Source organism: Pipistrellus hanaki (genome assembly GCF_964339955.1).
Source record: "Pipistrellus hanaki genome assembly, chromosome: 19".
In the NCBI taxonomy this organism is placed as follows: Eukaryota; Metazoa; Chordata; class Mammalia; order Chiroptera; family Vespertilionidae; genus Pipistrellus; species Pipistrellus hanaki.
In genome coordinates, this window is record NC_140521.1 from 6,855,367 (window position 1) to 6,872,433 (window position 17,067).

Consider the following 17,067-nt stretch of genomic DNA (forward strand, 5'->3'; position numbering starts at 1 on the left):
AGTATTCTGTAGATGTGGTTAACATCTACAATTAGTTGACATTAATTAGTAAAGGAGAATATTCTCACTAATGTAGGTAGGCCTGATCTAACTAGTTGAAGGTCTTAAAACAAAACCAAGGAAGAAGTTCTGCCTCAAGACTGTGACACTGACTCCTGCCTGACAGTTTCTAGCCTGCTGGCCAGGTCTACCTGCTCAGATTTGCCAGCCCCAATTGTGTGATTTAAGTCCTTGAAAATACATCTCAATTAATTAAAAAAAATCCTACTGGTTCTGTTTCTTTGGAGAACCCAGGCTAATAAATTCCCCATTTTCCAGTTGGTGAAACTGAAGCTCAGAGAGGCGAAGTGACCTGACCAGGGTGGCCACTGAACTATCGAGATGGAGCTCAAACCCAGGCCTATGTCTTCACCTCCAACTTGCATCTGGATTCCCCAGCTGTCCTGGGCAGGGGTGCCTTTCCTGGTGCCACCTCACAGCTAGGTGGGGCAGCAGGAGCCTGCCTATCCCTCCCCCACTCACTTTTGTTTCTCCACCTCATTTCTCTGCAGCAAAGTTTCTGTCAGGAGGGCTTTGCTGGGAATGCCTGGGAGGCGGCTCCCCTCGGTCAGCGTGGGCCCGGCTGGAGACGTCCCCTCTCTTTGCTCTAAAGGAAGAAAAAGACGAAAAGATGCCCATTGCTGAGAGCAGTATGACAACCAGAGCCATTTCCTGCAAATCAGATTGATCAAAAGTTGTGAGAATAAATTTCCCAAACAGTGTTAGAGAGAGCACAGCTGTTGGAATCTGCTGTCACCGAGGTCAGCTGGGTTGCAGCCAGCGAGTGTATACGTATGTTAAGTCAAGCTCTCATCGTGCCAACCTCATACAGCACACCCGAGGCTTCCTTTGCTCTCTCAGACTTGTCTCTGTCTCCTCAGCTTTCCTATTTTTCTTTAAAGTCATGGTAAAATGCACTGAGTGGCCCAATTATTATAATCTTTGAATGCATAATAATCTGGCCACTTAGTATATAACCTATATAATAAAATGCTAATATGCAAATTGTCCCCTCGACTAGGAGTTTGACCATCAGGCAGGCCGGCCAACCACCCATGCCTCCTCCCCCTGGCCAGGCTGCTGGACCCCACCCATGCATGAAATCATGCATCGGGCCTCTAATACACACACATACTCTTGAATGGTCAGATTATTATGCTTTCTGAGATCATAATAATCTGGCCATTCAGTGTATACATAACATAAAATTCACCATTTTAAAGTGTACAATTCAGTGATATTTAGTATATTCACAATATTGTACAACTATTACCACCAATTCCATAACAATGCCACCACCAGCAAAGGACGCCTGTCCCCATTAAACAGTCACTCCCATTCCCATCTCCTCCAGCCCCTGGCAACCACCAGCCCTGCTTTCTGTACCTATGGGTTTAGGTATTGTGGATATTTCATATAAACAGAATCATAATATATATCCTTTTGTGACTGGCTTCTTTCACTATCATAATGTTTTCAAGTTTGTAGCTTGTAGCAGACCTTCACGTCTTTTTATGGCTGAGTAACATTCCAGTTTTTGGATATGCCACATTTTGTTTTTCCACTCATCAGGTGAGGGACATTTGGGTTGTTTCCACTTGGCCATTGTGAGTGGTGCTGCTGATAAATATTGGTGTACACATTTTTAATTCTTTGGGGTACGAGTGGAATTGCTATGTCACAGGGTAACTCCGGTTTGACTTACTGAGGAACCTCCATGCTGTTTTCCCCTCCCCACAGTTGATGGCACGCACTCAGATGCTCAGTCATCACCTGGCTCATTGCAGGGGTCAGTGCATGCCTTTGGAACGGAATTTGTTAAGGAGGGACAGTTTGGCTGCCAAAGATCCACAGACAAGTTGACTGCTATGACATCCTGTGAAGGCCTCATCAGTACCTTTAGGGCTGAGGAGCTCGGGGCTTCTCTTCCATGAAGCGTGGAGGTCTCGCAGCGGATGCCCACTGGGGTTGAAGCTGGGGGGCTGCAGTCTGTCGTCTAGGCTGCGTGTTGCCTCAAACACAGGTACAGGGTCTGCAGAGAGAGGAGGACAGGGGTTGTTGGGGGCTCTGAGGGCTGAGAGTTACCAAGACCTGGTGGGTTCTTCCATGGGGAGCTGCGGTGGGGGAGGACAATCCACAAGAGCTGCCTGGAGTTGCTCTGATGGCCTCGGGGAGCAGTGTAGACTTTCATGAGGAAGCAGCCTTTTCCAGGCACTGGCGCAGGGAAACGCGTGTTGTCCCCATAGGTGTGGGTGTCCTGAACAGCTGGGAAAGGTAATAACAATAACTATCACCATAACTGCGTTTTCCAAATTCTATGATGCCATCTGTGGTGGCCATGAGACTGTGTCTTACATGCTTCCAACCACAGGAAATGTCACTGAGGAAGACCTTGCTCTGAAATCCATCAGTCTGAGGCCAGCCTCTCCAGACAAGGCTTGAAGGTAGTGGAGATAGAGGTGGACCTGCCTCGGGGACATGGGACTACTCCAAGGGCCCAGGACACTCCAAGGCCTTGCCCAGCACTTCCTTAGGCCGTATGTGGTCTGGATGCTTCCACCCTGTTCTCCCAGCTCCCTCCCTATTTTCCTTCGCCTACATTTCCCTAATAGCAGCTTTGTACATACAATCTGTGGGGTACTTCTCAGTGGACTAATATACCATCATTTTTGACACATAGGGCGGTTAAATAATGGCTTTCCTGGAAATGCACACCTGGATGTTAGAGGCCTCCTTAATTCCCAATAGCTAAGAAGTGAGGAATGTGCAGGTGCGTCTGCCTGGAATTCTGTTCCCTCTCCCACTGGCACCTGGCGAACACTTCCTTTCTTCAGATCTAGAACCCAGCACCTTTTCTTCAGGCGGCTTTGCTCAACTGCCCCCCCAGGTAGGTACTAAGACCACCTGGATCATGCCAGCGGTTGGTGTGGCATCTTCCAGGTCACCAAGCTTGTCCATGCGAACAGGCCCATGATGCTCCCAGCATCCCCTGGAGGCTGGCTAGGATCCATCTCATTTCCACAGATGAGAAAACTGAGACTCAGAGAAGCCAGGTAAGCTGCTAAGGAGTGGAGGTGAGATTTGAGCTGGGTCTCTTTCTCTGATGCTTCCTGTCCCATGGTGTGGACATTTCAATTCCAGCAGCCATAGGCGAGTGTTCGTGGGGGCCCAGGAAAGCCAGGGCCTCCTCACCCCAGATCAGGGTCCTGGGTCTGATCCACAGTCCTTTTAAAAGCACCGGAGCCCTCAGTCTTTCTCATCCTTCCACCAGGGTCTCCTGCCAGCATCTGCTTGGCCACTGTTCCCTGCTAAGGGGCAGAAGGATTGGAGTATGAACCCGGGAGACAGATCCTCGGGTTCTGGTCTAATCCATACTTGCTTCTCAGGATTGCTGTGTGACTTTGGCAAAAGATTATAACGCTCTGTGCCTCACCACAGAAGTACCCACTTCATGGGGCTGTGAGGAAGATCCCTGCAAAGTGCTCAGCATGGCGCCTGGCACTTGCTCAGCTCAGAACAAATGGAAGCCCTGGCGTTTTCTGCCTTTCTGAGCTCCAGTCACACTGCCCTTCTTCCCTCAGCCCCTCAAATGCACCTCCCCCACCCGAGCCTTTTGTAGGCAGGAGCCTCTGCCAGGAGCACCCTGCCCACCCTTACCCCTTTCTGCTAGTTAATGCTGACTCGCCTTTGCCCTCAAATGTCACTTTTTTCAGGAAGCCTTCCTTGACCAGCCAGTCCTCAGCTCTTCCAGTTGCCTGCACCTTTCCTTCACAGCATTCATTGTACTTACAATTTTCAGTGATTTGCAAGTCCACCTAATTAATGCACACTAGACTGAAACGCCACAATAAGCCAGGCACCAGACCACATCTATTTTTGCTCCTTTGCTGGACCATTGTGGATGGACGAACAGCTCGACCCAATAAATATTTGCTGATGGAAGAAAAGGGGTAGTGCCTACACCCGGGGCCTTCAGGTCTGGCTGGAACAAGGTTCCTTTCCTCCCGTGTGTTTGTTTAGGTCAGGGGTCCTCAAACTTTTTAAAGTGGGGGCCAGATCACGGTCCCTCAGAGAGCTGGAGGGCCGGACTATATGAACTACTAATTCCTACTGTAACACCTTGGCTGCGCTCACTGCCCAAAAAACCTGGCGGGTAGGATCAGACTCCTCTGCGGGCCGCATGTGGCCCGCGGGCCGGCCGTAGTTTGAAGACCCCTGGTAGGTGGTGGGAGGCTTGGACAATGGGTGTTGGTGCCGAGGCAGGCAGGTGTGCGGGAAGGCTGCGTCTTTCCTCTGTCAGCACTCCCTCCACACCCCGTCATTAGGCAGGGCCTGCTCAGCGGGGTATGCCATTATGTCTCCCCGGGCTGATGTAATTATACATTGACATAATTAACCCAGCGAGCGCATTAGGCAGGCCAGCTAAAAATTCATCTATAATTATTTGTTGTGCGCATGCTAATGAGTTCATCTGCACTCCCTTTGTACAACACGGACAAATTAATTTACAAGTCTGGATTTTTTAATAAGTTCAAGAAAACACTTCCTATTGTGTCCTGGTTTTTGAGAAAGGGGGGAAGAGGCAACAGGCACTTGCCGGGGTCGGGGAAGTCAGATAAACACTGGAGGGTGCTGCTCCGAGCTGCCATGGAGGAGGGCTTCCTCTGGTTCCAGGGAGGTGCAAAGACCCAGCTGATGGCTTGAGCACCGCTGCCACAAGCCCGTCCAAGCCAAAAGCTTACACTCGGGTGATAAATGTCATCGGCCCCCTTCCGAGAGTCAGGGATTGACATTTGGTTTCGCTTGCAGTCCCTGCAGGTCCAGGTGCTGCCTTGTGGGCTCTGTGCAGGGGGAGCTGAGCTCAGACGGCCCCTGGAGAGGCCATCTCCTACAGGTTCAGCAGGTTCCAGGGCGCTGTCTTCCAACTTCATTCATTGTCAACAGGGCAGAACATGGTGGTTAAGCTCACAGAATCTGAATTCTAGTTTTGGGTCCAAATCCGTCGGGGCCTTGAGCCTCAGTTTTCCCCACTTATAAAGTGAGAAAAACAAAACAGTGCCTACTTTCCCGAAACTATGACTGGAAGATTAAGGACCTTTGGACAGTTAGAACCTTCTCTTTCTCACTTGTAAAATGGGGCAGCACATGTAAAGCGTGGTTGCGAAGACTGGGCGAGAGAACATATTAGAGATTGCACAGTGCTAGGTGCAGAGCAGGGTTTGCTAAGTGTTGATTGCTTAGAGGAGCAGTGCTCCCGGTCTCGTGGTGTTCTGGGGGCTGGCTGGCTGCATTGTGACCTCTGTGAAACCTTGGGACAGGAATAGCCTCATATATCTCAGCAGTCCTTGGGAGATCCAGATCCAACAGTTCTGCTTTGAATGTCACTTTGGGACCCAAAGACTCGAGCTGAGAAAGTCACACTGTGGAGGGACCTACCAGGTTCATTTGTGCAATATCCCTCACTCTAGGACACAGATGGGGGAAATGGGGTCCAGTGACTTCAGAGAAGTCTGCATTGGTAGCAGGGCCGGAATGGCCTTGGGCCTCTTCTTCCCACTATACTGCCTCCTGGCTCCCCAGTTTGAGGGAGAGTCGGGGAGGGGTTCAGATGACTCAGCCAATGTCAGATTATGACGAATCCTAACAGCCAAAGTACTTTGAACATTTTAGAATTCATTCAATCTTCACCACAACACTGTGAGGTAGGTATTGCTGCATTCCTATTTTACAGATAGGGAAACTGAGGCACAGGGAGTGTGTGACGGCAAAGCCTAGTATGGTAGATATGCCATCTCCATTTTCCAGACAAGGAAATGAAGTCCCAGAGAAGAGGTGCCATGTGCCCAAGGTCACCTTGCTCAGAAGTGGCAGAGGTGGGGTTTGAACCCAGGTGACTCTGCTGTGGGCCAAGCTGCCTTGGGGTAGGACATGGGGATTTCTTAACTATTGGGCTATGAGCACAAGACTAAGGCTCAGTTCTTGGCTTGCTGCTGGCTTGCTGTGTTACCTTGGACAAAGCACCAGACCTTTCTGGGCTCTGGACTCAAATTCCTATTATAAGTATGTCCTGGGCACACAATCAACATTAGATGTCATCAGATAGGGGCTGAGTCCTGGGCCTATGCTTCAGAGCCAGGATGCTCAGGGAGGGTGATTATTAAACACCTTCAAGCTGAACTTCTGTTGTTTTAAACAACCCAGTTTGTGGTAATTTGGTATGGCACCCCAGAAAACCCCTACACTGTGCTCTGGGAGCTAGCTGTACAAAGTCAAGGCATGGGCAGAGCCACGCTCCCTCCCAGCTTCTGGCATTGCTGGCATCCTTGGCTTGTAGCAGCATCCCTTCAATTTCTGCCTCCATTGTCACATGGCTTTCTCCTCGGTGTCTGTGTCTCTCTCTCCTTCTTATAAGGACACTATACTGGATTAGGGTTCACCCTAATGACCTCCTTTTAACTTGGTTACATTTGCAAAGACCCTATTTTCAAATAAGGTCACGTTCACAGGTACCAGGGGAGACACAATTCAACCCATAACACGTGGTAACTGACTAGGTGCAAATTGTGAGGCAGGCGCACTGCCCTCCTGCTGCATCCATTTCACCTGCTCTGCAGGGAGACAAGCCTGTTCTCTGAGAAAGCAGCAGGTTCTGGGCTCTGACCCACCTGCATTTGTATTCCCTCTAGCTTCTGAGGACTTAGGCTGTGGGTTAAGCAGGGTCCCTGCTCTGAAAAGTACACAGCAGCGATGATACTCATTTCCTGGGGCATTTTCTCCTCGTTATTTCCTCCCCAGCAGTGTGGAATGCCCACATGTGACAGGGTATGGTTCAACTCACTTCTTCCACTTCCCCCATCTGGGAGAGGTTCACAGAGTCCAGAGCTACATTGTTGGGGGTTGGGTTAGGGAGGGAAAAAATTACTAGCATCCAGAAGACTGGTACGTTCTACCAAATTATATGTATGCAAAATGCTTGGCCGTGGTGGCTGGCAAATCCAAGGGCTTCCCACTTTCTCTGTCTAATGGTATTGTTCGACACATCAGCGGAATGTCACTGGCTGCTCTTACGAACACAAAGAGAAATGACAAAAGATCTCTAACATGTTTGGAAGAGGTTTCTCAGAGAACCTGATGCTATAGGGTCTGGGCAGTCTTGTTTTCAATCCTCAGTCCTCCTTTGAGGTGCCTCTGTTGGGGGCAGAACAATGCCCTCACCCTCGAGATGTCCCACACTAACTCTCAGAACCTGTGGCATGTGACGTGGAGGAGGGAATCAAGGTTGCAGAGGAGGCGGTTAGAGTCAGAGAGAGACTGAAGGCCGTATGCTGGCTCTGAAGGTGCAGGAAGGGAGCAGAAAGGTGACATGAGACACATGTGTTCCAAGGTTCAGTGCTGCGCCAGGTACGCTGAGGCTGCTCCCTATGTCAAGTGACCCCAGTGCTTGGGGAAGTGCTGGGTCCTGTCAAGTCCCCCGTCTCCAAAGTGACCCCTGTGCCCCTCTGATGTGTGGCAAACCTCATACCCTCGTGTCAGAAGTGACAGAACACCCCTGGAGCCAGGGATGCCCAGGTTTCTGCCAGGCTCAGCATTTCCACTGGAAACCTTTCGACTAACGCCTGCAGCTGCCCAGAGCCATGAGGGGGACTTAAAACCCCCTACTTCACTCCTGCAACACACAGACAGTCCACACATAGACAAGGCAGTGCAGAGGGGATCCAACGGCCTGAGATCCAGCCTTAGTAAAACTGCCACAACAGAGAACCCCAAATCAGACACGGGTTAACTGAGCACGTTGGCAGACATGAAAGATCAAGCAGGAACCGGTGAGGTGGTGGGTCTTGGCGGGCGTGCGGGCAGGGGGAATACCGTCAGGAGGCAGAGTGCCTTGTCTTACAGACATCAACCTGCTCTCTGTGCATAAACTGCTTAATAAAACGACTAATTCATTTTGGTTACATTGGATCTTACCCCCTAGAGAATACTGCCAACGAATTTATAATATTTTAATACCACAGCAGATTTTCCACAGGCATTGTCGGACGAGATGGGTAAAACATCACCTATTCCACTTTCCACCACTAGTTGATGCTGTTGGTGTTTTTTAAAAAGGGCCTATGGGTTTGGAGGGGGGGGGAGAGTCAGGAATCTAGGAGCCGTCCCATTCCTCCCACTCTGTCCATCTGATAGAAAGTGGCATTTGGAGCTTTTTTAGGAAAGCTGGAACCGTAAAGGCTGTCCGAAAGGCTGTTTAGAAACACATATATGCAGAAGTATGCACGCACCCCTCCAAAATACTTCGAGACAGAAGTCTTCTTCCATCTGGGCCCCAGCTCCAGGCTCCTGTGTGGGTGGCGATCGATGGTGACAGTGGCAGTGAGAATAACTTTGATCCTTTCATCTTACTTTTTCAATAGCAGAAAGGTGTGGTCCCTTATGCACAGCTGTGAGCTATACGTATGTCCACCCACCTTTTCCTCCCTCCATTGCCAGGACTGGTTGTTTCAGGAGGTCTCCTGGCTTAAGCATGCACAGAGGGGCCTTCTTTCTTGGCACTGGGTGCTGATGGTAATAGTAACACCAACAATAACAATGACAACCACTGCTTACTGAGCCTTTACTATGTGCCAGACACTCAGCTAAGGAATTCACACTTTTCACCTGGTTTAATCCTTCCAGAGGTGCCAGGAGGTAAGTATGCTTTTCCAGATGGAGAATCAGAGGCTCAGGGAGGTAGACAGTAACATTAAGCTTTTCCTTTTTATGGGGTAAGTAGTCTTTTATGTTACCCTTTGGGGTTCCCCTGACCCTACACTACTAACCAAGCAGAGGCATATGTGGGGAGAAAGGGAAGGAGGTAAGGACAGGCAGAGAGTTTCTCATTACACTAAAATCCACATTTCCTATACCTACAAGGTGGCTTATCCACTAGGTGGCAGTAGAACTAGTCATTTGGGACAAACGCAAAGCTAAGTTCTTCCTCTCCACTTCCACTAACATGTATTTCAGGTGGTTCAGAGATTCAAATTTTAAAAGTTAAGATCATAAAAGTACTAAATATACCTATAACCTTGAGCTAAAAAGAGGCTTTTAAAGTATGACATGAAATCCAGAAGCCATAAAGCAAAATGCTCTACTGTCCACAAACATGTTTTGAATGCCTACTATGCACCACATGCAAGAGACATTATAAACAAAAGGCAAACGAGGAGAGGAAATAGAAAATACATTTACCAGGACAAAGGTTAATATCCCTAATATATGAAGAGCATTTACAAATCAATACAAGATCTCTCTGATAGAAAAATGGGCGAAGGGTACATGAACCAGTGATTCACAAAGGAATAAATGTGAGTGGTTCATAAACATACAAAAAATATCTAATGTAACTAATAAGCGGAGTGCAAAATAAATCAAAGAGAAAAAAATTCGTATTATCTCTGACCACTGATCCTGAGGTTGTGGTCAATACCTGGCTACAATACATTTTCCTTCCAAAGTCTTCTTCCTTGTCCTTTGAGCTACAGCACAATGCCAATAAGTTGTGTGTTTCTGAGCTCCCTAAATGCCCCGTGTTGGAGAGGGGGGGTCAGCAAATTACAACACAGCCACACAAGAGAGTGTGATACACAACGAACCAAAGTTACCCGGGACTTCCAATCACACAGAGAAACCGATGCTCGTGGTGGCTGAAAAGAAATAGGATGCAAATGGTTCATGTAGAATGAAGGCCCATTTTGAAAAAGTATGAGGGGGAAAAAAGGTCAGAAAGAAAAGCAACAAAATAGTTCCTCTGATTTCCTAGTAGGTAGTTTTCTCTCCTTTCTACTTTTCTGTATTTTCTGATTTGGCAGTGTGCATATGGGAGAAAAAGAATTTAAATCCCTAAATATCATAAAGAATTTCCCTATTCCATAGACTTAGTAACCCTGTTGGCTAAACAGATCACTTCACATCTGTAACAACTGACAGAACTCTGTGAAATCAACAGCAAACACTTGTGACTCTGTAATGTATCCCCTGATGTCAGTGTTGCAATGGGCTACTGATTACTAAACCCTCCAAATGCTTTCATGCACAGCATATCAAATCCTCATGTCCTGTGCTAAAGACACAGAAACTAGAGCTCAGAGAGGTTCAGGCCCTGTCCAAGGTCACACAGCTCGAAAACACCAACCTGACAGTCCACTACTTGTGCCTGCTGCTGCAGCTCAAGCTCCTAAGCTGACCAGCTTTTTGCCTCCTGAGGAGCAGGGAGAGAAATGATGCCATTTCCCGAATCAGATTTTCTTTTTTTAAATAGGGTGTTTATATATATATATTGGAGTTTTTTACAGAGATGAAGGAAGAGGGACAGAAAGCTAGAAACAACGATGAGAGAGAAACATATTGATCAGCTGCCTCCTGCACACCCCCCTTGGCCGGAATTGAACCTGGGACTCTTCAGTCCACAGGCCGACGCTCTATCCACTGAGCCAAACCAGTTAGGGCCCGCGTCAGATTTTTAAAAACCAAACTAAAGCAGCAGAAAACACATTTTAGGGCGCTCACCCCTGTCATCTCTTCAGCCTCCCTTTTACTGGCTCTTTGTTTATTTTGATTCTTTTCTTTTTTTGCTTTTAACTAATCACTTAGTTAACAAGTTAGCTTCCTGAAGCTGGGTCGGTTCCTAGTAACTCTATGAGCGTGATAAAGAAATCAGCCGTCATGGATCCAGAAGTCAGAAAGGTTTAAATCAAATCATCCTCCACAACAATGACATTAATTATGCTTTTAACACGTTTTACTGCTTTTTTTTCTCACTTCACGCCACATCTGTGTGAACAATATCCAAAAGATTTACGGTCTTCTTTCGTAATTACAGACATACAGGCTGCACACTTATCAAAATACTTGCTGAGCAATCATGCTGTATCGCATTCTCTGCCAAAGATTTGCGTTGGCAGCAGTCATTCAAAACAAAAATGTTGAATCAGGACTTGTGTGGTTTTGCGGGGAGGGGGGGAGTATTTCCACAAATAATTTGCCTGTCAAGAAATATAAAAACAGGAGAGTGCACGTCCTGGCAAATTTTCCAGGAGTGTTATTTTTATGGAGGGGGATGGGGCCGTGTATGTGGGGAAGACAGCGAGCAGGGTAGCTCTGAGCACCAAAAACACATCTGACATTTGGTTCTTGTGTCTGCGGATAAAATTTAATGAGAGCAAAAATATGTCTTCCTAATTCCCCCAAGAAATCATTAAAACATTTTGTTATTCTTAAATGTCTCGGAATGAATTAGAGCCCCTAAAGGGGCTGTTCGTATGGTACGTCTCCATCAGTTAAAGCTCCTCATTCTCTCACTTGGTGACAGCTGGGGACACACGTTTCCCCTGCCCCTCCATTTCCGGGAGGGAGCTGGGAAATCAGACGCGTGGAGTCAGCACCAGGCTGGGAACAACCCTTTGGGGAGGGCACAAGGGCCTTCTGGAAAGTTCCTGCCTGTCTTGGGGTCTCTCAAGGCCCCCCAGTTGGCACTGAAATCCTGGCCCTGTAATTGTGTTAACAGCAGTATCTCCAGAAAGATGAGGTCCCATAATGAACCTCAGAAATGAGACCTCCTTTTCAAGTGGGGGCTGTAAGTTCCTTCTCACCCCCAAGCACTAGAGTTGTTGGCATTCCCCTGGTCTGTGACAGCAGGCTGGTAATTTGAGCGATGATCTGGTCACCTCTGCCACCAGAATGCAAGCTCCCTGAGGGCTGGGCTCCCGTCTGCATCAGTGAGCTCATGGTCATGTTCCCAGTGTCTTGCAAGTGCCAGGCACACAGCAGGCACTCAATAAATGCTATCTGAGTAAATGAACACATGACAAGCAGAGGGCTTTTTGTTCAAATAACCTTTCTGCATCTGAGTCATATTTCTAATTCATTCACCAAACAGTTACTAGGTGCCTACTGTGTACGGGGTTCTGGGTTATAAATTTAGTATGATTCAGTTGCAGGCTTGGGACATTTTACTTCTCCAAGGGAAGCCTGATATATATGTATATATATATGATAGCAGGTGTCTCTTAGCAAAGTACCACTATGTGCCAGCCATGCTTGCTGGAGCCTCCCACACTGAATGAGCAGGTTCTATAGAAGAGGAGACTGAAGCACAGGGAGGTGAATTAATTCATCCGCAGTCACCCAGTAAGTGGTACCAGCAGGATTCCAACCCGGGTCTGGCCCGAAGCCTGGAAACACAGGCCTGTATCACTGCTGCTCCTGGCGCTATAGATGAGGTTCTATGGGGCGCAGTGAAGGAGCCTGGCGTGAGGACTCCTAGGAGGCAACTTTGGACTCTGTACTGAGACACCCTCCAATGACACATGTTGTTGAGACTGTGAGTCTTGAAAGATTGAAAAGAGAGAAATAAGAGGGTATATTTTTCCAAAATGTTTCCAAATAACTCTGATGAGGGTGAAGACCTTATAAACAAAAAGCTGCAAAGGGCTTCTTGGATATGTCTGGGGTGGTCCTCAGGGGTGCAGACACATGGCTATTTCAGCCTCAAGGCCCTGGTAATCGTCCACCTGATCACATCTGCCTCTATAGATTTGCCTCTTTTGGACACTTCATATAAATGGAATCCTATATGATGTGGCCTTTTATGATTGGCTTTCTCACCCAGGATCATGTTTTTGAGGCTCATCCACACGGTAGCATGTGTCAGTGTGTTCTTCTTTTTATTACTGAGTCACAGTCCATTGAATGGATAGAGCATATTTGTTTATCCATTTATCCGTCGATGACATTTGGGTTGCTTCCCCCTTTTGGCCACTGTGAATAGTGCTGACAGGCTAATTTCTGTCTTCAGGTTTTATGTAAATAGAGCAATATAGTACATGCTCGTTTGGGTTTGGCTTTTGCTCTACATCAAATTTTTGAGATTCGCTGTACCATGTCGGAGGAAACTTTGAGGTTGCTTTCAGTTCACTCTGCTGGCGGAAAGCACTGGTGCCATTTGTCCTCTGGGGGGCAAGACAGGCTTCTCGGCTTCCAAGGAAGTACAGGGGAGAGACCTTGCCAGGAGCCCCCAAATTCTCTGGATGACACTAGAAGGTAGTGGGGGAAGATGGAGGAGCCACGTGGGGCTGTCACACCAGACTGGGCACAGAACCCACTTATCCTGTAATTCCCACCCAGGGAAGACGTCAACGTGCCCAGGGGTCAACCATGAGGAGGCCCCTGTGCAATGGCCGTGTCTTCAAATTAATTCTGTAATTATGGAGCCCAAGCATTTCTTACCTGGTGTTTCAATTAATTGCTTGTAAACACTCAAGAAAGCAGCCTCAGCTTCCTGACTTCTCTTACTAAGGGCCACCACCTTTGGAAACAAAAGAAAAAGTGTCATGTGTAACCATGGTATATGAGTCTACAAGCAAATTTGATAGTTTTCTACCTGTGCAAGCATGGGATGGGAGGTCGGAGAGGGGAAATGAAGGTTAAAAGTATGGAGTTAGAAAATTCAGGTTCACACCCCAGCTCTACTGCATTCTGGCTGTGTAACCTTGGGCAAGTCACTGTCCCTCTCTGACCCTCAGTTTCCTCATCTGTAAAATGGGAGTAAGTAATAGAACCTACTTCCTAGGCCTGTGGTGAGGATTAAATGAAGCTGCATTTAAGCTGCTATTAGGCACAGAGTAGCTTATTTACTGTTACTATTATTATTCTCTTTAAAAAAATATTTTATTGATTTTTCACAGAGAGGAAGGGAGAGGGATAGATAGCTAGAAACATCGATGAGAGAGAATCATCGACAAGCTACCTCCTGCACACACCTCCCCACCCTTACTGGGGATGTGCCCACAACCAATGACATGCCCTTGACCGGAATCGAACCTGGGACCTTTTATTTTTTAATTTTTAAAAAATATATATTTTATTGATTTTTTTACAGAGAAAAAGGGAGAGGAATAGATAGCTAGAAACGTCGATGAGAGAGAATCATCGACAAGCTACCTCCTGCACACACCTCCCCACCCCTACCGGGGATGTGCCCGCAACCAATGTATATGCCCTTGACCGGAATCGAACCTGGGACCTTTCAGTCCGCAGACCAATGCTCTACCACTGAGCCAAACTGGCTTCGGCCAAACCTGGGACCTTTTAGTCCGCAGACCGACACTATCCACTGAGCCAAACCAGTTTCAGCCATCCTTAGTATTAAAAGGCTACACTGGATATTAAAACATGACCCATGTTGAGAGGAAAAGGGAGGTACACTTGGGGAATATTTGCCACTGAAAATACAGAGAAATCATTAAATCTCTAGTAAGATAGCAAATAGCTTCAATAAATATCAAGGGTGACAGAGTTACATGAAATAGTTCCTGGTATACCAAAGGCACTCAATAAACGCTTCTTGACTGATGAATACATGGGTGACTAACTCAGTGAAAGACCCACATTCACGAGCTCATTTTTTTGCTCAGGGGCTTTTCTTGTTCTGTCAGTGTGACTCCATGAGATGCATTCAAGAGAAACATAGCTGGGGCTCAGCTCCACACCCATCTGCTCCAGGCTCTGAATTCTGAGCTCTGGCCTCAAGCTATTTCGATGCTAGCTCTTGATGGCCAGTCCCTTCGGCTTAGTCTTGGCCTCCCCTGCATATGAGCTCCTGGTACCCAGGTGCTACCATCCCTGCCCTCCTCAAGGACATTCTGGGGTGGGTATCTTCCTTTGGACTGGAACAGATTTACTCCCCCTGGCACTGATATACCTCTCCGACTGGTGCCAACTTCCTAAACCAGCGGTTGCCAATCTTTCGGACCTCACCGACCATCAGTGGTCCATGGACCAACAGTTGGCAACCGCCGTCCTAAACAACGAATCTATTAAAGCATCTACTTGTCAATCACCCTCTTTCAAAGTTGGGCTTTTCTTATGAATCCTAATGATGCCAACTAAGAGGGTGTTTGTTATTCATTTCCTTCTCTCTGGGAGCACACTGTCTGGTGCACAGAGGGTGCTCAATACAATTTGTTGAAAGAACAAATTCAAGTGGGTTGCACCCACTTGGGTCCTGTCTGACACCATCCTAGAGAAATGACTGGGCCAATTCTGAGACAGTCCATTCACACAGTGGCCAACTGAGGCACAAGCCCTGGAGACAGGCCACCTGGGTTCAAATCCCAGTTCTATCACTTACTATCTGTGTATCTTTGACAGGTAGGACACTTAAATTCCCAAGTATAAATTGGGGATAATAATATGGCAACCTTCCTCAAATGGTTGCAAGAGGATCAGATGATTTAACACATGTAAAGACCTGTACAAGACCCCTGGCATACATTAAGCCCCATAGATATGTTACCTCATGGTATGACCAACCCCTTCCTTCTTGCCTATTATGGGGACAGGCTCTGCCCAGTGCTAGGTGAACCTCAGTTGTGTTCAACTCTGGTCTCCTACCGAGAGCACCTCCACATGCAGAGGTGCTCTTTGGGAAGAATTAGAAAGCCATAGTGGCTCCTCTAAGGCTTCCAAAATGGCAGCCATAAGCCTCATGCGGCTACTGAGCACTTGATATGTGATGAGTCCAAACCGAGATGTGCTGTGAGTACAAAATATACACTGGATTTTATTATTTATTTATTTATTTATTTATTTATTTATTGAAGGGTGTATTTTATTTTATTAATATATTTTATTGATTTTTTTTGCCCCACCCTCCCTCCCCAGAGTTTTATGTCCATTGGTTGTACTTATATGCAATACACTGGATTTTAAAGACTTACTATGAAAAAACAGAATTTACTATCGATAGTTTATTGGTATTTTTTATACTGATTACATGTTGAAATGATAACATTCTGGATATCATAGGTTAAATAAAACCTACTTATTATTATTCATGTTACCTGTTTTCTTTAACTTCCTAAAAATATAGGTAATGCAAAATATAAAAATATATCCGTGGATCTCACTGCATTTTTATTGGGCAGCACAGCTTGAAGGATTTATAAGATCCACATTGAATTCGTTATTTACGAGGGTAGAGAGAAATGTATGGTGGACGTTGAGCAAGTGATTTTTAAAAAGTCAGTTACAAAAACTACTTAAGCTCTCTTGTTATTACAAGAAGAGTCTCTGATCTTTTGCATTCCAGAGTGAATGAGAACATTTCTTGAGCACCTGCTCTGTGCCGAGCACTATGGCCTGAGAACTCAGTGATGAATGAGGTTGACTCAAGCTCCACCCATATGGGACTCCCACTGGGGAGACTGACATTATAGCAGATTCCCCAGATAATTAATTACAAGAGCTAAATGCTTCAAATAGGCCTTGAGTATGTGCAAGTGGGGGAGGCTGACCCAGTTTGGTGGGTGGAACATCGGACCTGTCTCTTTAAGAAGGGGAAGATGGTGGACAGAAAGAATGTTCTAGAATCTAGGCTAAGGGGAAGTCACCAAGTGTGGGCAGATTTTTATTCTTGCTGAGATGAACAAGACACAGTTCCTGCTTTGGAGAATCACAACTAAGTGGGAGACACAGCTACACCCAAAAGGAACCACAACATGGGAGGAGGTGATGCAAACACTGGGAACCCCAGCGTAATGTGAGGGGGCAAGTAATTCAGATTTTTTTTTTGGAAGCATTTCTGATGGGCCAATAATAATAACAATAAATGTAATATTCATATATGCCATATGCTCTTACTATTCATGATCATCTCTCTCCATAGACATACCAATCACTGTCATTATCTCCATTGTACAGAAGAGAAAACCAAGGCTCAAGGAGGTTAAGATTACCCAGTTAGTAAATGGTAGGGCAAGAGTCACACAGGTCTGGAGGTTCAAATTACCGTTCTGAATCCAGACACTGGCCCTTTCTCCTGGATAGAAAAACCCTCCCAGCCATCAGGGACAGTCACTCGGACACTCCCTTTCCCCCAATCCCCCTCGCCCCATGGATGCTGTTATCTATGGCTGTATCTGGTCAAGGGCTTCTGTGCTGCCCACCCGGAGCCCAAGAAAAGCCACGAGAAATGGAAGCAATTCATCT

The 17,067-nt window shown here is 46.9% G+C and overlaps 1 protein-coding gene across 9 annotated transcripts in view; it reads right to left on the reverse strand.

The window, feature by feature from the left end:
• Positions 1-17,067, reverse strand: part of CUX2 (cut like homeobox 2) — a 188,746-nt gene that overhangs the window by 29,947 nt on the left and 141,732 nt on the right. For all 9 annotated transcript variants that reach the window (XM_084867979.1, XM_084867980.1, XM_084867978.1 and 6 more), the window contains 3 exons: positions 13,306-13,384; positions 1,937-2,071; positions 523-646 (listed from right to left, as the gene is read on the reverse strand). In XM_084867979.1, the coding sequence (XP_084724105.1) occupies positions 523-646; positions 1,937-2,071; positions 13,306-13,384 (338 nt within the window). The remainder of the gene's footprint in view (positions 1-522; positions 647-1,936; positions 2,072-13,305; positions 13,385-17,067) is intronic.